Source organism: Polypterus senegalus, chromosome 2 (genome assembly GCF_016835505.1).
Source record: "Polypterus senegalus isolate Bchr_013 chromosome 2, ASM1683550v1, whole genome shotgun sequence".
In the NCBI taxonomy this organism is placed as follows: Eukaryota; Metazoa; Chordata; class Cladistia; order Polypteriformes; family Polypteridae; genus Polypterus; species Polypterus senegalus.
Window position 1 is genome coordinate 282,315,231 of NC_053155.1, and position 24,021 is coordinate 282,339,251.

Genomic DNA, 24,021 nt, shown 5'->3' on the forward strand with positions numbered 1-24,021 from the left:
ATTGGTGTGAATGCCAGGCGTCACGTTTGGAGGAAACCAGGCACTGCTCATCTCAAGGCCAATACCATCCCTACAGTGAAGCATGGTGGTGGCAGCATCATGCTGTGGGGATGTTTTTCAGTGGCAGGAACTGGGAGACTAGTCAGGAAAAAGGGAAAGATGACTGCAGCAACGTACAGAGACATCCTGGTTGAAAACCTGCTCCAGAGCGCTCTTGACCTCAGACTGGGGCGACGGTTCATCTTTCAGCAGGACAATAACCCTAAGCACACAGCCAAGATATCAAAGGAGTGGCTTCAGGACAACTCTGTGAATGTCCTTGAGTGGCCCAGCCAGAGCTGAGACTTGAATTTGATTGAACATCTCTGGAGAGATCTTAAAATGACTGTGCACCGACGCTTCCCATCCAACCTGATGGAAAAGAGGAAATGGGCAAAACTGGCCAAGGATAGGTGTGCCAATCTTTGTGGCATCATATTCAAAAAGACTCGAGGCTGTAATTGCTGCCAAAGGTGCATCGACAAACTATTGAGAAAAGGCTGTGAATACTTATGTACATGTGATGTCTAAGTTTTTTTTATTTTTAATAAATTTGCAAAAACCTCAAGTAAACTCTCTTCACGTCATTATGGGGTGATGTGCGTAGAATTCTGAGGAAAAAAATGAATTTAATCCATTTTGGAATAAGGCTATAACATAATAAAATGTGGAAAAAGTGATGTGCTGTGAATACTTTCCGGATGCACTGTAAATATCCAAATTGTGTCCCACTCTGTGACATAATAAGTTGGGATCTGCAAGACCTGCAGGGTGTCATGCGGAATTCGGGTCTCTAAACGTCAATCAAGTGCAGCGTAAATTACTGCTGTCTCATTGGCTGCAGTGCTGGAAAAGATGTCTTTTAAGAGCCAGCTCTAGATACAGTAAAGCTTAAATGTACATGTACAGCAAACAATTGAAAAGTAAAAAGATTGGAGTCAGTAGACTTCTACATCTTAGCCCTTAAGCCCCTATGCCCAGTTCTGCTCATTTGTGATGAGGCTGGCCTCTACTTCAGTCCAAAGGCACATACAGCCAGAACTGCTGACAGAGCAGACGCACATACCGCCACACAGGTGATGGGCCGACATGTCACAGGTGGGCAGGCTGGCTGGCTGGCTAGCAATGGAGCAGAAGGAAAGAATGAAAGCTGCAGTACAGCGTCCGGGGAAAATGATGGGTAAGCGATTTACATTCTGTCGTATGGGCATAAAGGGGAGAATGGAAAAATTAGACTGTCGAAAAAAGCAGTAGAGCATTTAAAATGAAGATATATATTTGAAAAATGTCGCTTTATAGCCATGGTCCACCACCCTAAATTCAAGCTATTTACAGAAAATGTCAGGTTAAATACGGCCAAGGACAGATATAGAAGCGTACTGTATGAACATCACAGCACCTTTGTTTATTCTTATGTGCATTCATTTTCATTTACTTGCTTTAAACAAAATATGCTCAGGTTGCAACGTTGTATTTTGCCACGGAGCACCCCAGGACCAGGGAGTCAGTCGGACAGATTACAATTTCTAGCCAAAAACTTGTAAATAAATAAAACAGAACTTGAAATTTTCATAACTTACACTCCGTTTATTCTCTTTTATTGCTGATTCTGCTGGCTGACAAGGTTTTGTTAAAAATGTCATTGTGAAATCTTGTAACAGGTTTCCATTCACACAACTGGTCTTCAAAATACTGAAGTTTATGGGCTTTTAATTATTTTAATTAACATTTTTTATTTATATTCACCACTGTTCAATTCCGGCTATACTTTTTGTACCGTGTATTACACACAATAATAAACCGTTTGGTTTCTTCTGGGATTAAAGGAATATTCAAATTTAAAAATGAGCATCAAAACATAAACATCACAACTGATAACTATCAAATGATACAGGAAAATATTTTGGCCATACTAGAGCAGTCCTACCCTAATCTGCATGTTATTCTAAATACTCTCCGATAAACGTTTTTATTATTATTTTTTTAAAATTAAGTTTAACTATACAGTGAGCTTCCTTAAAATGCATCAAAACAAAAAGCACATTTCTGAATTTCACAAGTAAATTTAACCAAAACCAGTGGCCAGTTTCTATAGATTGTGAGTTGAAGCAAATCACTTAATTAAAGTGAGAATTGTAATCAACCACAGGAAACCATTTATAATGAAAAAACGAATAATTCCAGTGTCAGAATTGCCAGCGCTCCTGTATTTTAAACCACACCATTAGATAATACACATATACCATTGTGTACAGACATTTGGATATAAAGTTAATATTTTTCTGGCATTTGCATATTATTAACTTTTGCTTTTGACCACATACTTGCATTATAGATGAAGGAGATGATAAATAAGTAACTGCGGGCCTTCCTCCTTTACAGCTTAAAAAAAATGAACTCCTGCCTCTTCTTCCTGTGCTTTGCCACCTAAGGCCAGCAGCTCTCCTCTGGCATTTCTTTGGTGATGTTAACACTGAACAATTCCACTAGATGTGTCACTGTACACCACAACCATCATATACAACAAGAAATTCTGTTTGTCTCGTCATTCTCTACTCCATCTTCCTGTGGACACTTAAGAGTCTATTACACACTATATGGCCAAATGTTTGTTGTAATCAGCATTCCAATTCATCCCAAAGGAGTTCAGTATGGTTGAGGTAAGGACTCTGTGCAATTCCTCCACGTCTTTATGGACTCGGCTTGGTGCACAGTCCTGCTGTAACAGAAAAGGGCCTTCTCCAAACTGCAGCCTCAACATTAGACGCACACAATTGTCTAAAATGTCTTTGAATGCTATCAACAGTAACCTTCACTGGAACAAAGGGGTCTAACACAAACCCTGAAAACAGCCTCAGACCATTATACTGTCTGTACCAAATTTAATAGCAGATGCTGTGCAGTTCAGAAGGGAGTCTTCTACTGCCATCCACCAAACCAGATCCATCCATCAGACTGCCAAACAGGGAAGTGTAATTCACTGCTTCAGAGAACACACTCCAGCTGCTCCTGAGCTGAACAGCAGTGTGCTGCACACTACTTCAGTCAATGCCTGGCACTGTGCATAGGGAGTTAGGCTTACGTACAGCTGCTCAGTAATGGAAACCCACTCCACGAAGCTCCCAACACACAGTTCTTCTGCTCAGGTTGTTTCCAGTGGTCTGTTGGAACTCTGCTGCAATTGATGCCACACAAGATCGGCAATTTTACAAGCTATGCACTTGGTGGCACCCCCCTCAGAAATGTACTTTGGTCTACCACTTCGTAGCTGAGATGTTGTTGCCCCACTTCATAACAGCAGCGTTTATAATTGGCTGGGGCAGATCTTGGAGAACAGAAGTTTCACATACTCACCTGTGACAAAGGTGGCATCCTGTGACAGTGCCACATATAAAGTCACTGATCTCTTCAGTACAACCCATTCTATTGTCACTGTTTGTCAAGAGAGACCTACATGGTTTAGGCACCTATTATCAATGAAGCAATTGAACCCAATAATTTGGAGGGGTGTCCACATATAGTGTAGAGTCAAATTTATGTTAATGTTAGTTTTCAAGGTACGCCTAGTCATGGGTGCCAACTTGTGCTAAACATTGGGGTTTGGGGATAATTTGGCACCAATCAATAGCTCATAACTGCTAATACTTTCTATATGAGTTTAAAAGATTGATCTTTAGTATCAAAATATTCAGCAGCAGGGGGTATAGCAATGTTTATTTAATTAAAACATTAAAAATGTTATCTTACCTCCTCATTTAGCCCCTCTTCAATACATTCTCGAATGGAATGTGTCTGAAAGGCATCCTGAAGTCCTAGCCCTCTGAGTGGCTGGGATGACAAGTTCTTAACTGGCAAAGGAGGATTTCTGTCACGAGAAGGCTGGTACTCAACTTCACTTAGTGTTTTGGCCATTTGCAGCACAGAACAGGACTGATCATCTGCACCATGTTGTCCACCACTCCTCTTAAATGAAGGTCCCATCATATTCATAGCAGGAGGCGATTCCATGCTAAAGACACCACTTGCCCCACCAGTACTTGAGGGCAGAAATCCTGGTGAAGGTAGAGGCTTGGGAAAAGCTCCAGTTCTCATGTCTGAAAGGTCAGGGTACATATTTCTTAGCTTGGCATCTTTGTTTGAACTGTGCATGTGACTTTCGTTAATCTCTACAACACTTTTAGGCAAGGGAGGTGGAGGAAAGTCAGGAGGAGGCCTATTCAGAGTACCACCATCACCCAGAATAGTTCCCTCTTCTTCTGGAGATGCTGCTTCGCCCTTCAGATTGGAGTGTGGTCCGGATCCCTGTCTGCGTTGTTGTGTCACCACAGTTAAAGGGGATTTGCTTTTGGTGGAACCAACTGAGACTTTACTGCTTAAAGGTGGAATGGCGGAGGCTGCTGAAATATCTGAAGACATTGCTGCAGACTGGTTTGGTACACCTTCTAAGATGTAGTAAGCAGGGTTATTGTAACTGTTTCTGCAGTTGTTGGTCTCCCCCTCAACAGTGTCTTGTTTAGGTCTGAAATTGAAACATTGAACATTACTGATATGCCTGATGTTTAGCTGGCTAAAGAGTAATTCACAAACAGTCTGACAGGTATGATAGAAATTAGATAACACACTATATTCAGCTCCTCTGTGCATTTTCTTTGTTTAACTACATGGATAACACAGGTCTACAAAAAAAAATTCTTTCAGGTGCCACGGTTTTTTGAAAGGATTTAGGGTATTTTGAGGGTGCTAAATTCAAAAATCCCATTACTTGCTGAATTGGTTCTAGTTTTTGAGATAATGGACATCCCTGAAAATAATGCATTCCCCCAATGTGACTTTTGCGTGATAACAAATCCAATAGCTTTTGGTCTGTCCTTTGTCTCTTTAACAGTGTCTTAGGTAATGAAATATCCCAGATAATTATTTTTTATTTCAATTTGTAGGCCTACAATGTTATAAAAGTGACTTTTTGAAGCCAGAATTCAACTGCAAATTTGCAGAGGAAAGAAGTTGGCTACAGTATAAGTTTGTCAACCCAGTCTTGGTTTATACCCAAAAAAGTTCTGTCTTAATAAGTATATAAATACATGTAAAAATTGTGACTTCATCAAGAAAAGCCTGCATCAACAATCTTGATGTATTCTGCTACATCTGTGGAGAGTACATGGTTGAAAAACAAAGAAGAAATATCACAGACTTTGTGCATCGAGTATACCTGGCTTATTTTGGAGTTCAGCTTGGAGACCATAATAAGTCTTGGGCTCCACATATGGTTTGCAAAACATGTGTGGAGCACCTACGACAGTGGACAAAAAGTGAAAAAGTTTAAACTTTGGTGTGCCAATGGTATGGAGAGAACCGAAAAACCACCATGATGATTGTTATTTTTGTGTTGTAAAGATTAAAGGCTTTAATCATTACAAGAAAACTCGGTGGGATTATCCTGATTTCGAATCAGCAAGATGACCTATTCCACATGGCAATGACGTTCCCATACCAGTGTTTATCGGACTACCAAACCAGTCACTGTCAGACTCTGAAGAGAGGCAGTGATTGGAGTGTATGGCAGGTAGTAGCAGTGGAAGTGAATTTGAGGGAAGCTCTTCGACACCTCAACCATTAAGCCAAAATGAACTCAATGACCTGATTCGAGACTTACAACTGTCCAAGGAAGTATCTGAACTTTTAGCGTCCAGACTTAATGAACGAAATCTTATAAAGGTGCAAGTTAAAATTACAGCTTATCGGACAACAGAAGGAAGGCTTCTCTCATATTTCAACCATGAGGAAGAACTTGTATACTGCAATGATATCCCAGGAATTGTACTTCAAATGGTACTAACAGAATATCGACCAGAAGACTGGCAGCGTTTTAAAAGCAGCTCCATTAGAAGCTTGAAATGTGTTCTCTTGCACAATGGTAACTGTTATGCGTCTCTTCCCATTGCTCACTCAACAAAACTTAAAAGAAGAATATGAAAATGTAAAAATCGTATTACAGAAAATCCATTATCATGAACATCAGTGATCGATTTGTGTTGCTCTGAAGATGGTGAACTTCTTGCTTGGACAGCAATCTGGATACACAAAATACTCATGCTTCATGTGCCTCTGAGATAGCAGGGCAAAGCAAGATCATTGGACAAAAGTGTCATGGCCTACAAGGGAAGAAATGATTGTTGGTGCTGCAAATATCATCAACAAGCCTCTGGTGGACAAGAACAAAATCATTCTCCCACCGCTTCATATTAAGCTAGGATTGATGAAGCAATTTGTTAGGGCTTTGGACAAAACGGGTAATTGCTTCAAGTACATTTGTAGATCATGGAAAAACTAAAAGTTGGAATCTTTGATGGTCCTCAGATTCGTAAACTCATGAACGATTCCAATTTTACTAAAGGCATGAATGACACTGAGGCTTCGGCCTGAAAGAGTTTTGTCTCTGTTGTGAGGAACTACTTGGGTAATCACAGAGCAGACAATTATGAAGAATTGGTGCAAGATATGCTTACTAACTTCAGACATTTGGGAGTTAATAGGAGCATAAAGATGCACTAACTCCTTAGCCATTTAAACAGATTTTCAGATAACCTTGGAGACTTCAGCGAGGAACAAGGCAAAAGGTTCCACCAGGATATGAAGGTGATGGAGGAGAGACATCAAGGCAGATGGGACATACACATGATGGCAGACTACTGTTGGAGTCTCCAACGTGATTATCCTGATGACACATATAAAAGGAAATCGCATAAACAGTGTTTTTTTGTAGCATTGATATTAATAACCAATTAATATTGTATTAATTAATCAAATCATACATAACGTTTTTCCTGTCACTGTTACATATTTTTAATTTCTTTTTTGTATAATGTTAGACTGCTTACTTACTAGTTGTAACTAAAATAAAAATATTCTTGCAATTCTAAATGCTTTTCAAATGTGTTGCGTTAATTAACTATTAAATATCTCAGAAACTAGAGCCAATCTGGTAAAACCAAAGTCATATTCTTAATCAGCACCATAAACTTAATATAAAACTGTACAGACATCATTGGCACCAAAATCACTGTATACCAGTAAATCAGTTTGATGGTCTAAAATAATTACTATGCACCAGCAGAAATATTATAAAACTGAAATCAGAGACTTCTCAGGTTTTATAGCCTTACACAATATAACTCGGGGTAAAACGTATGGCCTTCACATCAAGTCTCACTCTTAACTCAGCAGTCATCATCCATTACTCCATGACACTTCACACATCACTCTGGTCATTCTACTCTCTGTTCATGTTGCCTCTTCGCTGGTCTCATGTTGCTCTCATAGTGCAGACTACTGTTCACACAGCTTTCCTGCACTCTCCCTTTCAGTAATACTAAGTAAACTCAACTTATATGCACAAGTAATTTACAGAGCAAATACTTCAAGTCTCAGCCCAGTGTAACCTTTGTCCAACCAAAGGTACAAGCACCTTGATAACAACAGAATAGTAGCTATAGCAGAAATGCCGTAAGTATCATGGACCATACTGCTTGCCCTTCGCTAATTTTACTATGGCTTTTCACTCCATGACCTGCAGTACAACACATCCTAGAAAAGCCAGCCTGTTTTACAAGAAAACACCAAGATGACAGTCATGTAGTCAACAGCTGCAAATCTCAGGCTGTGCTTTTGGGAGGCTTAAACAAAACAGTGTTGCAGTTCTACTCCTGCTTTTCACTATCACTACAGCCAACAGCATAATTCAGTTTATTTTTTTAAAGCACTCTTCATATTCAATGACTGCAGTCTCAGAACACTATAATAAGGTAAAATATAATTACAGTTTTACAAATTACATGATGAACACACAAAGACATAGATTAGTGTAAATACAGTAAAACAAAGGAGTTCCAAACTGCATGACAAAATGGACACATGCTTATATCATTTGCCTTTCACTCGGGACTGGTAAGCACATTCTTTGTGAACAGGTTTAAGGCATGAAGCACACTTTTCAAAATCTTCATCATGGAGCTACAGATAGGAAAGAACTATAATGTTTTGTGGATGTTGGTACAGAGGAATACAAGTTCATTAAATAATCTAACCTATCCCATCACTCACACTAACAATTCTATTCTCTTTTTAATCATGTTACTTAGGTATATATATATAATAAAAACAAAACTACACAATATAGAAGACAAAATTGTCTTTGAAAATAAAAGTTAAACTTCACACTATGAAGAATGTCACATGACACTCTTCTTCACACTCACACAATCTTTCTTTGATTTAACTTGGCAAGTCACCTTTAATTCAGTTTGACACTCCACCAGGGTTCAGCTGAGCTTTCAGGCATTCTTTCATTTTCATTTATGCAATGTAAACATTGTATATTATTACTTCCAGAATTCAAATATCAGTACAGAATTGTTCCCATTTTATTACAAAATAAAGACTTGGAGAAGGTAAGCTCATATTTAGAGTGCCAGTTCTAGCTAAGGAAGTTTTGTTGCTTTTTCAGATGCTTATCACTCTCATGAGCTGACTATGATATGGCTCAATGGCCGAACCTTGGAATACAGGCTCCCAATTACATGTCACCTTGACACCCATATGACTACCACACTGGGCACACCTATACAAATGTACTGTTGAATTACCATCAAAAACAGGACACAAAATTAAAACAGGGATGTAAAAGGAGATGGACAGCATGAACTTGAAGACCTACAGTGCAACAGACACCATCTTATATGTGTGTATCTCTTCACATTCCCACTGTCTCGCAACAGACACTCAAGTTTAATTTTGCAAATCTGAGGCAGTGTGGTTACCGTTGTTGTTCCTCCCCGTGTCTGTGGGAGTTCTCCTCTAAGTAATCTGGTCTCATATGTGATGTGCATTTGAGATTGTCTGGCAATTTGAAATTCACCTTGTGTGGATGTGCATCTTAATGGTTATGGAGCATGACTGGCTCTAATAAACTGATCAGAGGTGCATGCATGTGCAGAAAGACTGTCACCTAAATATATTAAATATATTTAAATACATCAAACTTGCCTTTTTGAGTACACTGCCTCTTCAAAAAGCAGTGAACATTGCACCAGGGTTTGTAATTCCATGACTCTCTATTTAAAATAAAACAGAAAGCACCAGAGTTCTGTACTGCTTCAGACAGCTCTAAACAAACGGGTGGTTCATTATGGTGTACTTACACCAGGCATGTTTGTTCTGTACTGTGCCCTGTCCTAGCATGATTGTCCTCCATCCCTACTCCCTCGCTGGCCTGCACTCAAATTGTGCTCAACATTCTGGGCCCGGGCACGCTTTTGTCATGGCCATGTGACTTTGAGTAAAGCCAAAACAAGATCCAAACATGGAGTAACAGTATGCACGTCAAAATAATTTTATTTATTTTGTGTTGTTTTTTTCTCCTGAGTCATGTAGGGCAGGATACCGCTTTACCCTCACAGATTTATTAAGTGTGTAGCGCAGTGTGTTGCTGTTAATTGTGCAGCACATATAAGGAAGATTTTTACAGGGACAAATAATGTTAAGGGAAGAATTTGCAGCTTTTCAAGCCAACTACAAATCACGTCTATCTGTAAGGTGAGAATAAAAACCTGTTTTTAACTCAAAAGACATTGAATGAAATAAGAATTGCACTATCTGACTTGTCGCATCATTGATGTCATGGCTGTTGTCCATACTCAGGCACATTTAGAGATCACACTTTTCCTGAATCCTACTGAACTGTGCCCAGGCACATCTCTTCCAAGCGGGCCAGGGCATGGTATGGTTGGCCCAGCATGAAGCGATCACACTAGTCAAACGAACTAGACTTTAAGGAGGTTACATGTGGACAAAAGTGCTAAGGCACGGCATGAATTGACAGTGTAAGTATTCCCTTAAAAAGTAACAAATGAAATATCATGCAAAGTGTTGCATTTGACAGTTCACAAGATGAATATAAAATACGCAGTATGCCTGAAAATGTTTGTGATTATACTGTAAATCAATACATTTGCATGCTCAGATGATCTTCAGGACACCAGTCAGAAAGATATACATACATACTTTCGAAAATAAAATAAAATAGATAAAGTAATTGTTAATTATGCTAATAAAGTAGCAGGCCATTTAGGGAATATGACCAAATGATACTGTCTCAAGGAGGTCCAATCATCCATTTCATAGCCCTGTGTGACAGGACTACCTGATGCCATTTTCTAACCAGACCAGCCTGATGCCACATCGGCTATCACCCATTAACACATATTATAGGACAACACTGTTCCTTGGCTAGCCGTGGAGGAGCAGTCAAGCAGTTCTTGGATGCACATGTTCGCAGAACACCAACTGGAACAAGTCATAGTATAATGTATAGTAAGTAAGTATAATGCAAAGGGCAAATACAGCACAAATATTGCCATGCAAATCCATTATACAGTACTGGATTATTTTTAAAAATACTTTGTTGGCATGCAACAGATTCACTGTACCAACGTATTTACAGAACTGCAATGAAGTACTGTAATGCAGAGGTCACTTTCCAATGCAACCACTAAATATCTTTCTGACCTTGTTGTGCAAAATAATTAAAAACAAAATGATGCAATAGGAAATGTAAGCATTTTGGTAGCTTTACTGGTTGTGGTCATCCTTATACTGACTGTTAGAGTTTCAAAACTTAGAATCTCACAAGTGTACAGCATACTGCATTCAGCATTGCATTAAGCACTCACCGTACTTGAGTATTTTCCTCCTTTGGTGTGCAAGGCAGTGCAAAGTTAGGTCTCCCTGTGACCGGATTTCTGTCGCTTTCCTCAAACACTTTTCCTAAAGATTCACCTTGTACTGATTTTCGGGTTGTAGGTCTAACATGAAACGAAATTGTAAGATTAAGTCTTCAAATACTGAAAAAATGGAAATGTCAGAAAAAAGCTTGAATGTTAAGTTACTTTGTTAAGTAAAATCTGAAAATTTACAGGGCTAAACAGAAATTGTTATGCTTGAAATAGTAATCACCTCTATTTATAAAAGGTAAACCAAATCAGTGTTCAGATTGAAACAAATGGGTGTGCTCCAGAGGAATGCCACTGTGACCATTGATACATTTACAGAGTTAACAAACTGGTGGTTCACTCACCCTGTAAAGCTGTTTTTTGAGGCTTGGGTGAACCTCCCATAATTTACATTTTGTCGTTCTCAGACAGATGTGAAATATTAGCATGTCTTAAGACTTTATGTGGTTTGGTTCTTTCACCTTCTACAGTCTAGCTCTCAGCTATATGTGATCATAACTACTTGTGCCAGAAAAATGAACTTACGAAGTGGATACCGTGGTGCAAAGACTGATGCAAAGTTCACCCACGTAGAACTTGCACACAGGAACAGATCAATCATGTAAGTCAACTTGCCTTTCATGCAAGATTCAGGCTGAACCACACTTAGTCACACAGTGCATTCAAGTTTATTCTAGGGTCGACGACAAATGCTTGTAGCTTTAGCTAGGACTGTTTCTGGAAAGAAGAACTGTACCCAGCATACTATACTAAATTACACATGCCTACGGAGAGATCCATTTTATATATAATTTATTTGGACTTGAATTAAGTGTATCTAGGATAACACCTTTGGAAGAATAAAGTGCACACCCCACTTAATGCTTTGGGTACTAGTGCTACTGTCTCACAGCTCCGGGCCCAGGGTTCACCTCAATGCCACTTGGCATCTTCTCCATTCTATATATGTTTTCCGTGGGTACTCAAAAAAGCAATGAAGATTGACTGGTAACTCTAAATTAGGTCAGCAGTGTGTGTGTGTTTGAACCAATGTGCCCTGTTATGTCAAGAAGAGATGAGTCCGGCCTTGGCACTAATCCTGCTGAGACAAACTGTGGTAACCTGTAATGGAGCAAGCAGGTTCAGAATATGGACTGGCAGATGTGTTTCAAAATAAATCTCCTGTTGCAATGGGAACAAAAAACTGCCCAGCTAATTAAGCTTGTTTGATGAAAGATGAAATTCTAGTTTTTAGGTAGAAGATTTGGGTACATTTTCCCAACAATTTTCTTCAAGACAAAACATACTGGACATTTTAGTTTTTGTTCACTCAATCAAAGATGAAATTAACAAGCGCCATGTTAAACATGTTTATCGGATGCAGTTGTCATTGGAATAAAGTCTGCATGGTATTAGCGATATACACGACAGCCGTTTTGTTTACAAATCTTTTTGTCAGGAATATGCTACTTTTTCCCTATTTTAGAAGTCTAGACTTGGAACAATAGGAATTTCCATATTCTGCGAATAATGAATAATTAAAAATAAAAATGAACACATTAAAAGAATAACATTAAGACTTGTGTCTAAAAATCCAATTATCAACTTAAATGGTAATAATATACTGTATTTGTAAAGCTATTTATCCTTAAACAGCACTAGACCACGGAAAAAGGATTTTGGAATATACCACTCCAGACAATCCACACACGCGAGGCGTTTCATATCTCTGGTTGGCTACCTGAAAGTCAAAATATGCCTAATGATGTCAGGGTCAGTATCAGCTGGCAAGAAACACAAATTACTAATATAATACATCTATTGTGTTTCATGATATAGAATAATGGAAGAGTTAAACAGAGGGCTTTCATTTCTAAGCAGTTATTTCCAACTTAAAGAATAATGAACAACTTAAAGAATAATGAAGAAATTCCAGGTTGTGTGGACAAGTTGCTAAGGCTTTGGTGTGAAAACCATGTAGCTGTCAATTCAATGCCCAGCACACACCTTTAGTACTGTGTGTCCTGGTGGAAAAAAAAAATCACTTCATTTGCTAGTCTTCCTAGTACAAAAATGTGAAATTTCACTATAGCTTACTTCACATAGTCATGAGAGCTTCGAGAACAGCTTGGGTGCTTTCCTTTCAGTCCTCCAGTCTCATCCTTATCGATGCTAATCCATTCTGAGAAACACAAATGGAACTCATAAGTCATTGTATTAGGACAGATATAATGCTATAGTACCCAGGCTTCCTCTTCCTTAATACTAACTATAAACATAAGTAATCTGTAATCTACAAATAGCGCACAGACAAAAGTACCCTAACATAAATGTGTGACTAAATTATACTAACATATCATGTGTTACACCTTCCAAATTGCTTGAGCAAACATTTAACTAAACTGATGAGAATTCAAAGTTATTGAAATGTGCTGCCTAAATCACACATCATTTACTAGTAAAGATTTTTAAAATGTCAATTTCCAAAAAGTCTAAGACAACTAGTATTACAAGAGTAAATGTGGTTTTTAAAGAATACAATCTTGCATAATTAGCTTTACTCAAAATGAAACCACTTCTCAACTTACCATAGAGTCTCTCACGTGTGCCCATTCTTTCAGACGGTACTCGTACACGCATAGAACCTCGAATATTGCCAGTTTCTTCCCCACGATGTGACAGATAGGTATGGAACTGTTGTGCAGTACTACCAATCATGGATTTAAGAGCAAGTACACACTCCCCTTGAATTAAGATAAATCAATTACCATTAGTAACACTCATTATGTAAGGTCTGAACACTCAAATACAGTAAAAGTATGGTTTATCCTCAAAAAAGACAAAAGATAACTGCTTCAAATTCTTATTTTTAATAATGGCTTTTGTAAGGAAGCACATCAAAATGTCTGATGTGTGTACTGTTATTTCTTCTAATGTACAAGTTAATGTACAAATCACTTTTGTTTCTAAACACATGGATAAATCAGATAACTAACTTTTACATCTACTGCCTGATCCTATTACATGATATTAGAACTGCACTTTGGTGTACCTCTAAGCGTTAAAAAAACAGAGTTTGAATTAGCTGTATTCAGATCTGGCATGACTAGAATGTCTAAAGTATGATAAACACAACAATCTAAATGTTCATACTATTAGCACTTACCATAGGACTCATAGCCATCGACTGATTTAACAGTAAGGAGCAAGTGCTGATCTTGAAGATACTCAATATCTGACAAAATTGGCTTTAGCTGAAAAAGTACAAAGGTGAATAAAATAACTGAATACAGAACTATACAGTTCATGTTTATGTATTGACAATCAATAATACAAAAAGCATATTATATTAATTAACCATGATTATATTCAAATTAGTAAGTAAATAAGTTATTTCATATTCAAAGAGCAGAACATTCAGAGTATTTCTAGATGTCAATGCAATAAATACCTCCATTTCAACTATTATTTTTTATCCATGCACCTTCTGATGCCACTTGTACTTGGGTGAAAAATAGTGCTTTTAGCAGTTTGTTAAATAAGACTCATAATAGTTAATTTTTGTGAATATTATTATTATTATTATTGTAGGAATTATTAGATAAGATGCATCTTTTAAGTAAATAAAACTGCACAGGCAAGACTGTATTGTACAGTTAATTCATACAGGAAAGCTAGCATTATTTTTGATTGTGTGTATTTAAACAGGAGTTTAACAGGCCTGTGCCTGTTTGGACAGAGGCTAGGGTCAGCAAACACATAATGATGACTCACAGAATGACAATGTGATTTTTCAAGAAAGACAGAGAAGATATTAATATGCAAGCAAATAAATTGAAAAATAATGGGAGATAGGTAAATGTAAAAGCAAATGATAAGATAGTTGAATAATTAATAGACTGTACAAGTTTAACCAACCAGTGAGTGTATGCTTTTTAGGAAGATGTGAAATAACTGCTTGGGATCTTTTAGTCAACATGTTATTGTATTCAGCTAAAAGCAGCTTAACCGACAAGTAACAAGACCATTGGAAATTACCAGCTGTCCAAATTTGGCTGATGCACCTATTGCTAAATCTTGCATGATCAGTCACCAAGGCACTCTTTAAATGAGAGGATTTGGAAGTATATCTTCAACATCTTTGTCAGGCTGACCACCTGCAAAACCATCTCAACTAGCTTAACAGGATGACAAAAGTGCTATGTCTTTTCTTTAAATGAACACCTTAGCTTAATCAAGATAAAGATTGCAACAGCTAAAATGGCAAACAAACCATCAGACGCAAATCTTACTGCATGGACTTTGACTTGAATCATCAGAATTTATGTTTTCTTTTCTGTTTTAACTTCTGGTGCTTGATATGCCTGTTTTTTCTACAAACAAACATAAGTTTAGATTGAACTGAAGTCTGGTATTATCTCACTGAAACTGCTTTGTTGTTTACAGACACTAGCAATCACCGTAGTGTCTATAGGATGTGGGAGTAAGATACTTACCCAGGTTCTGAAGGATCCTAACACAGGCTGTAAGTATTAAAAGGCTCAATAATATAATGAACGGTGCTTGTTCAGGATTAATCCTATCAGAGGTAGCAAAGTGGGAGGAGATGGTGGTCTGCAATTCTAACAAAATCAAGAAAGCCCAACAACGCCTCTAATTCCTCAGGAGACTGAGTAAAGCCCGGATGTCCCCCACAACCCTGTGCAGATTCTACAGGTGTACTGTGGAATCCATCCTGACAGGATGCATCACATCCTGGTACAGCAACTGCTCAGTTCAGGACTACAGAGCTCTGCAGCATGTGGTGAATACAGCACAGCAGATTACAGGCATAGCACACACATAGCTCCCTGCGATCCATGACATCCACACTACACGCTGTCTCAGGAAAGTGAACTGTATCAGGCAGGACCCCAGCCATCCTGCACTGTCACTTTTCCCCATCCTCCCATCTAGGAAGCGACTAAAGTCCATTTGGACACGCACCTCCAGGTTCAGGAACAGTTTCTACTGCAATCAGACTCATGAACAATCAGTAACCTTGTGCCGCTTCCACTGCTACCTGCACATATACTTCTGCCACTGTCTCCATTTATTCCTAGGATTCTGGTTTTATTCATTTACTTATTATATTCATTTATTTATTGTGTGTGTGTGATTTTTTTTGTCTATGTTCACTGTCTGCAGGGGCACATGCAAGCAAGCATTTCATTATACATGGTACTTGTACTTGTACACAAGACAATAAAGAATTGAACTGAATTGAAGCAAGCTCCTGGTCTTTGTTAGTATATATAGTGCAATCCTGTTGAAGTAATAAGGAACAGTTCAGCCCTTGCAAGGGGTAGTTGGACTGAGAACACGACTGGGCTCAGCCATTTAGGTTTAGGCCTTATAGGGGTGGAAAACTAAAAACAAGATTGGTCCCAGCAGTGTTCAACCTGCCCTTGTTAAAGAATTTCAGAGGTAAATATTGTACTTGTACGTGTAAAACAAGGTTAGTAAACTTATGAACATCAGTTAAGCATTTTGAGGATTAAATATTTCACCTACCGTAGATCCCGTTATATAAGCAGAGAATTTCGTCCTAAATTTTTGGCTTGGAGTTTGGGGGTCGGTTTATACAACGAGTATCGTTTCAGATTCAAGATTTCCAGGGCAATGCCAGTTTTGCCGATGAATACGGAAGTAAATAATGACGAAACTACAGAGCCATCTTTCAGATGAAGAAGTAACTTTGCATGCCGGTACTTTAAAATAAATAAAGAATTTATTTAAAAAAAGTGTTTTAGTTGTTGATTTTATTAATAAAATTTATAATAATTTATCGGGAAGTTTAAAATGAAATTTTTTGTTTTGATTTACGATCAACATCTTGCGTTACGAAACGGATGCGGTCACGTGTATTAAACGCGATTGTAAACAAACAACCGAGAGCGTTAGTAGCGTCAGTCGGAGCCCAGATACATGTGTTTGTGGATGTAATTTCCGTCATTGCAGTGATTTACCTATATATACCTGTATAATTCATTAAGACCATGCAAGCAAGACACATAATTGCTAAGGAAGGAAGAGAAGGTAAAAGTAAGCGATCGCAATCAAAACGAAGATGGACATTGTGTGGAAATATCTCCTCCCTTACTGCAGCCCAAAGATGTCAAATTAAATGGTGAGTACAGCATGAAATTGTTTCTGGAATAGAATGCCTTTTATTGTCACTATACGCATCTACAATGAGATTAAAAGCAGCTCCTTCAGTGCAGAAAAAAGTTCTGTATAGGGCTTGTATGGTTGTTTTTTAGCTTTAGCATAACGCCGGATCTGCGGCCCCGTTTCTGCTTTCTTTCCGTCCTCCATCTGTGTTGTCTCCTAGACCCGACAACAAGCCACAGAGAGCCCGCTGGTCTCGCTATGTTATCTGGGATGTTGTGCGTGTGATGAAAAACACTGGACACCGATGTCTATAAGGTTCTGAATGGTGTAGCGGATGTTCGCCAAACCGATCGTGCACAAACAAGGACAAAAAAAAAGTACAAAAACAACAAAAAAGTGCACTTAAAAGGAGAGCCCTGAGCCGCTGCGACCATGCGTGCCGCCATGCTCCTAGCTTAATCGAAGTAGGCGTGGCACTTTTTATAACTTTTTGGTTAGTACATTAGAAAAATGATTGGTGTTTTGGTAAATTATGCACATTATATTATATACCAAAAATGCCAGCAGTCTCAAATTCTCGCCGATAAACATTATAAATATACCCGAACAGACACTTTAAGGAAATTTAGAAAATTTTGCTTGGAGAAGGGGGTCGGCTTAAATACCGGTCATCGGCAAATACATGTAATTTAGTAGGTAGAGAAGGGGTTCGGCTAATATACCAGGTCGGCCTGTATTCCGGGATCTACGGTATACTAAAGAACTTTATTAGGCTGAAGTGCCTTTAGTGGACACATTGTGATGGTAAAACATCACTTGTTCTATTTTAGGGTCCCAGGCAGCACTGTGCCCCTGTAGCAATGCATGAGAGTTCAGTCTACTGTAGTTACTTCATGGTCATTTATTAACTAATACTAAATTTTAAACACAGATGAGCATGTTGTCCAAAAAAGAACCTACCAAAGATACAAACTCTCACCACATACACTTTAATGTTGCCATATAAAACCATAGCTTTAAACTGTGGGAAGAAAACCTCCCATAAATTCAAAGGACATGCAATCTGAAGTTATAAAACAACTCTTTACAGCTGGGAAGTGAGCCATAATCTCACTTTTGTGAGACAGCGATATTACCTCCTTCACTACTATACTGCCCTTTCATAATTGGTTAACCTAGCAGTATGTTAACAGTTACCAAAGCAAAATGCAATGCAACATCATACAATAAATGGCACTCAAAGACAGGAATATATCATGATGAGAAGAATACTGTATACATTTGTAGTATAGCGGGTCTGCGGCTTAAAAAAAAAAAGGGCCAGGTTTTAAATCTATATAGCCGTGTCGTTCTCCATGGGTGCGACTGCACAGCCGCGGGGAGTTAATTGAAGTAGTTGGAGCGAGTCGCACCTGCAAGTGTGGGTGCGATCGTTCACAATTGCTTCATTGGCTTCCTGCGGTGTGTGATTAAGGCGCTGCGCCCGCGGAGGCGTGGGTGTGTGTATATATACAAGCCGACACAAAGGAAAGGGGATAGATGGACCGAGAAATCAGAAGGGATTGAGGAAAAGAAGAAAGCAGGTTTTTAAAGGACATGAACGTTAGTTTTGAAGTTGTGATCTGGCCACCTAAAAGGAGGAGACAGCATGAGCTGGGGCCCTGCGAAGGAGTGTTTGGCTGTGATGCTCCAGGGGCTAGTCCATCCCACTGAATGATCAGGTGGAATGGAGTGAGCAAGGCAGGTGTCCTCCCGATGGATCTGAGGAGCAACTACGGGAGCACGAAGGAAGAAGGGAGGAGAGCCAACCTCGGACGGTCTGGCCGTGATGTCCTTAAGACAGCCAAGACGGAGGTCAGCCGAAAGTAGCTCGTGGCTGTTGGGTCTCCGCTGGCTACGGGAGCAATGGGTAAGCCGGGGAGAATGAGATGGAGGTGTTTGAGATCGGGATTTGAGAGACTGCATTTTAACTTCTGATTTTAACCTCGGATTTATTTATTGATTTTTTATTCTCACTCCTTTGGATTTTATGGAATTTATATATGTACTTAGTTTTTGAACACTGCACTATTGACTTTGTTTGGACATCACAGTTTGTTTTAATAAAAGCACCTTGGCCTTTTTTGTATTATCCCCTGGGTTCATTTGAGAATTGTCCTCATTTGTCAGCTCATCTCGGTGACATTACTGACGGGGTTAGCTTCAAGAGCTCCCAGAGGTCAGATGAGAGCTTGGAGCGAACCTGCATAATCACAACATAGTCTAGGATAACACAGAGCCATCCCCTTACTAAACTCACTTAATACAGTTGTGGGTTGTTGCGGCCTGACCCTAATCTAGTAGCATTGGGCGTAAAGCACTAGCACATCCCTGACAGGGTGTCAGTCCATCACAGGGTACACTCCCAGACACATCTACACCCATTCAGATAACCAAACTACAGTCATCATTTGTCCTAACTTGCATGTCTTTTAAAAGTGTGAGTAAAGCAGGAGTTATACCTGGAGAAAAATGAGACACAGGAAGAATATGCAAACTTCACATGGCTAGTGTCTGAGCAAAGATTCAAACCCAGGACAGCAGAGCTTTGAGATGGCAACATCACTCACTGTGCCATCATACCTTAAGCCTGAAACTGAATCTTGAAAATTAATTAGGGGAAGATTAACAATTAAAATGACACTGATGATTAATAAACAAACAGCAGAGAAAAAAAAAATTGTCTAACAAATAGTGGATTTCAGATTTAAAAAGTATGCATCATACAACCTCTAGGTCCTGTATTTCTGGTGATTTAACAGTGACAAATACTTTAATACAAGAGGATCCTGTGTTTTTAATAATGCAACTATTACATAAAATTACAGAATAAAAACTATTGCATGAGTGTTTTCAAAGAAATTAGTACAGTAAATAGATAAATTCTAAATACAGTATAGGAAAAACATTGTGAATAATAAGTCTATATAAAGTCCTACTTAATCTTTGTTTCCTTCCATTTCCTAAACCATCTTTACTCTGTGGGAAGTCATGGATCCCTTACACAAAAGATTATTTTAAAATCAGGAAACAATGGAGGTCTCATCTACACACACACACACACACACACACACACACACACGAGTATGGAATGCATTGAACAAACCAGAACACTCACACTCACTCACACAGACACAGATGGAAGAGGCATACTCTACACAAAGAGTCTGCTGAAGTTATGAGGAAGCACACTGCGTCATCCAATAATTTTCTCTGATTTTTTTTTTTAATTACAAAAGCTGTGCTCAGCAATATATCATTATTGTACAAAACAGCAAAAGGGGTCTGCCACGTTTTGCACTGGCCTTTTCATTAACAGTACCCCAAATGTCAGCAGTGGACTGGGGGTAAATTATAAAGTGAAAGTCATTAGCATTCATAATTAAATACAAATTCATATCAAAATCAAGCAGTACTTTACTACAGTACAATTGTGTGTAAACTCAAGTTATGATGCAAAAAGCACTATGAATGCATGAGGAGAGTATTTTTTTGTGCTTTCCCAAATGGTCCTCCTAGAGAAGTAACTGTATAGTGATGCTTTGCGGTCATATGACATAAATAAGTAATATGACGGACTACTTAGATGTAATTTAAAATTTCTGTCCACTTCCATTAGACAGTGGAACAATGACCAAGTACAGTACTTGCTAACCCTATATCACAGATCCATGGGACAATTGTAGTCCTTGTAGTGTTTGCCGATTCTCCAGCTGTTAGTGTGGTCTTTTTCTTAGATACTGTACTCTGATATTCTCCATCAGCCAAATAATGTACTTGTTAGGATGATTATCCACTCAAGTGTCAGTATGTAACATATAAATATACATTTTTAACTCATCTGAAGAGCACTGACTCTTCCCTTGTCTGTAAATTTACAGTAATGGGGTGGATAGTTGGAAATAAAAAACATTCTATTTAAAATGAGCTTACATGGATTTGCTGGCTTTCTATAAGCTCAAGAGACAAGCAACTTCAGGTAAAATCCTGCATGCCTTCATTGTCATGGATGATTTTATACGTCACATACTGTACATAGTTAACTGTATAAAGATTTCATTGTATCTGTAGCATAACATATCCAAATATAGTCATGTGCTGACATATCTCTGTTTGAGACGAGCCATTTGGCCGTATATTAGTCACAAAGTGTACAGGGTCTTTGCAATTGAGGGTCTGATGGGGGTCACCAGTAGGCATACGTTAAGTGCTTGTACAAAGTAACACAAATCTATGTCTGAGTCTCCGTGACTGAACAACAGGTCAGTTAAGGGAAGGTGGTGTGGGCCAAATGGATAAGAATTAGCCATGTGGAGCACAGTCAATCAAAACAAACCTTAAACTGCCCTCCAAGAGATAGAAAATAATAATACACACAGATTGATTATTATTTACAAGGCGTTACGGTCTTTTTGATGGAAGAAAAAATTGCAAACCATTGGCACAGACTTTTGGGGGAGAAAAAGATATGCCAGCTGGCTGAAGCACAACTTCATAAAAATGCTGCATGGCGTGGCCAATCAGTGTCCCAAAGACTGGCACTCTGTGAATGCAATAATTTGATTTATTTATTTTTAAAATTTATTTCTATCTGTGATTGTAGTGAGCATTACCTTTTATATACATATTCTGTATATTAAACCTTTAAATACAAAAATTGCACTGCATAAAACAGTGGCAAGACAGGGTGTACATCCAATAATTTGAAATCAGTTTTAATTCTTTAAAAGAAAGTCACAGGCACATGCTGTTGTAGCACATGGCATGTATATGCAGACTCTCCCACTAGACCCAAGAATACTCCACATCACTTTAATGATTATGTAAGGGACACGTGCATGGAAGCTGCTTGAAATACACACACAAATTAGCAGGTGACAAAAACTGCAAAATCATGTGCCAAACACATCATATATTTTTTAAATTTCCTTGTTAAAGTGTTGCAGTGGACCTATAAAATGCTTATTTCTTAATTGGTATTACACTTTACTTACAAAATAATAATAAAGGTTCAGAAAAAAATCCAATGGAAAATTTGCTTCAAGAAGTGTTTGCAAAAGTGTACAGTAACCTACTCTAGCTGGGGAATCAAAATGATACTGCAATTGAGCCAACTAAAGAGGCTATGGACCAAGTTAGCTCAGTACCAATACCACCACTATAAGATTACCAAGCACCCGCTTGGTATGCACAGGAATTAGGCTTGATATTACTGTTTGGATTCACTGATGATTTACAGGAACATTATTTAAAACAGGATTCCTAACGCCCATAACAACGCGTCAACATACAACATAAATGAAGGAGTAAGTATGTAAAAAAAGACCAAAAATGTTAATATATATAGAATATACAGTTGTCTTTCGTTAGACTTCACAATATATGGTAAAACTCACCGTTGTCAACTGTTTAGATGACCAGCCCACCTTCAGAAAGTTTATATTGTCACTACTTTGAGTGTCATTCTCATAGCTCTTTTTAAATTCTGTAAAACAGAAGAAAAATAAATGACTACTCTCTTCAGTTGTATTAGCTGCCGATTTTACGCTTTTTGGAGAATACATTCTTTAAAACTATTTGGAAGAAACCACTTAACTTACACAAGTTTTTATTTTGGTTGAATAATACATTATTATTCTAATTACGTTGATTCCACAAAGAAATAAAATCCATTGATATTTATTAAGCAATATGGTACTCATCATAGAAGGGGGGACTGTTTTTTTGCATTCAATGATTTCATTGCCAATTTTTACCTTGTCCTACTGAGGCACAGGAGAACATTTTTACAAGAAAAACAGAAGATATAATTTCTTTATCCCCTAAAAACTTACATTAAAGTATATGTGGAATTTAGGAAAAACTCACAGAAATAGTGAATTAGTCTCACAATTATCAACACATTAATGACTTTATACTCAAACTATCCATGCTACCTATCAGAGAATTAATTTAATCTCTTGCCCTAAGTGTAACTTTAGCAACTTTCCTTAGTATCTGCGTTGTGTCTGAACCTCTCTTAAATGGCGCCCCCTCTCTCGAGCATATTCCTGTAAACCCTACTTCTCAAGACTGTCATTATGTTCAAGGAAACTTTCTAATGAACTAGAGATGTTTTGTAAAGAGGAATGGTCCAAAATACCTTCAACCACAATCCAGACTCTCATTGGAACCTACAGGAAGCGTTTAGAGGCTGTAATTTCTGCAAAAGGCGGATCTACTAAATATTGATTTCATTTCTTTTTTGTGGTGCCCAAACTTATGCACCTGCCTGATTTTGTTTGAACAATTATTGCACACTTTCTGTAAATCCAATAAACTTCATTTCACTTCCCAAATATCACTGTGTGTGTCTCCTATATGATATATTTAACTGACATTTTTTATCGTAACAACCAACGATTTATACAGGAAAATAATGACTATTAACAAGGTTGCCCAAACGTTTGCATCCCACTGTATATATACACATACATACATAGTGTATATATATATATATATATATATATATATATATATATATATATATATAGTATATACACTATATATGTGTGTGTGTTTGTGGATCACACACACACATATATATAAAATTGCCAATTTGAACAAAGAAACGGACTTGTACTTTTGGTGCTTCAAGTTTTTGTTGTAGCCATTACTGAAGTGAAGATTTGCCATTACCTTCTAGACAAGTTGAGTAGAATTCAATAAAGAATTTGGTACGACTTGCAGTCTTCACAATGGCTTCAATGCTCTCAAATTCAATGTACGCCTGTTCTGTAGACTTGTGCAGACCTACATTATAAACAAAACATAAACAGTTGTAAAGTACATGATGAAACAGCAATTAAGATATTCAATTTAAAATGGTGTTTAGCCAGATAACCACAAATGTTTTTTTGTAAATCAGAGAATCTGATATGAAGGATTGATCTGAAATGTTTTATGTCTCTAATATTATAGTGAAATTGTTGCTTTTTAATTTTTAAAACTCCTTAAAGCAATAATAATTCAACACATCCAAGCT

General features: G+C 38.0%; 1 protein-coding gene across 3 annotated transcripts in view; it reads right to left on the reverse strand.

Annotated features, from left to right (window-relative positions):
• The window catches only part of inppl1a (inositol polyphosphate phosphatase-like 1a), a 203,546-nt gene that overhangs the window by 10,255 nt on the left and 169,270 nt on the right, over window positions 1-24,021 (reverse strand). For 2 of the 3 annotated variants that reach the window (XM_039745657.1, XM_039745659.1), the window contains exons 20-26: window positions 23,676-23,789; window positions 22,394-22,482; window positions 13,972-14,059; window positions 13,394-13,549; window positions 12,903-12,987; window positions 10,767-10,898; window positions 3,787-4,558 (exon numbers count right to left, since the gene is read on the reverse strand). In XM_039745657.1, coding sequence (XP_039601591.1) covers window positions 3,787-4,558; window positions 10,767-10,898; window positions 12,903-12,987; window positions 13,394-13,549; window positions 13,972-14,059; window positions 22,394-22,482; window positions 23,676-23,789 — 1,436 coding nt within the window. The remainder of the gene's footprint in view (window positions 1-3,786; window positions 4,559-10,766; window positions 10,899-12,902; window positions 12,988-13,393; window positions 13,550-13,971; window positions 14,060-22,393; window positions 22,483-23,675; window positions 23,790-24,021) is intronic. The other variant, XM_039745658.1, reaches the window with a different exon arrangement.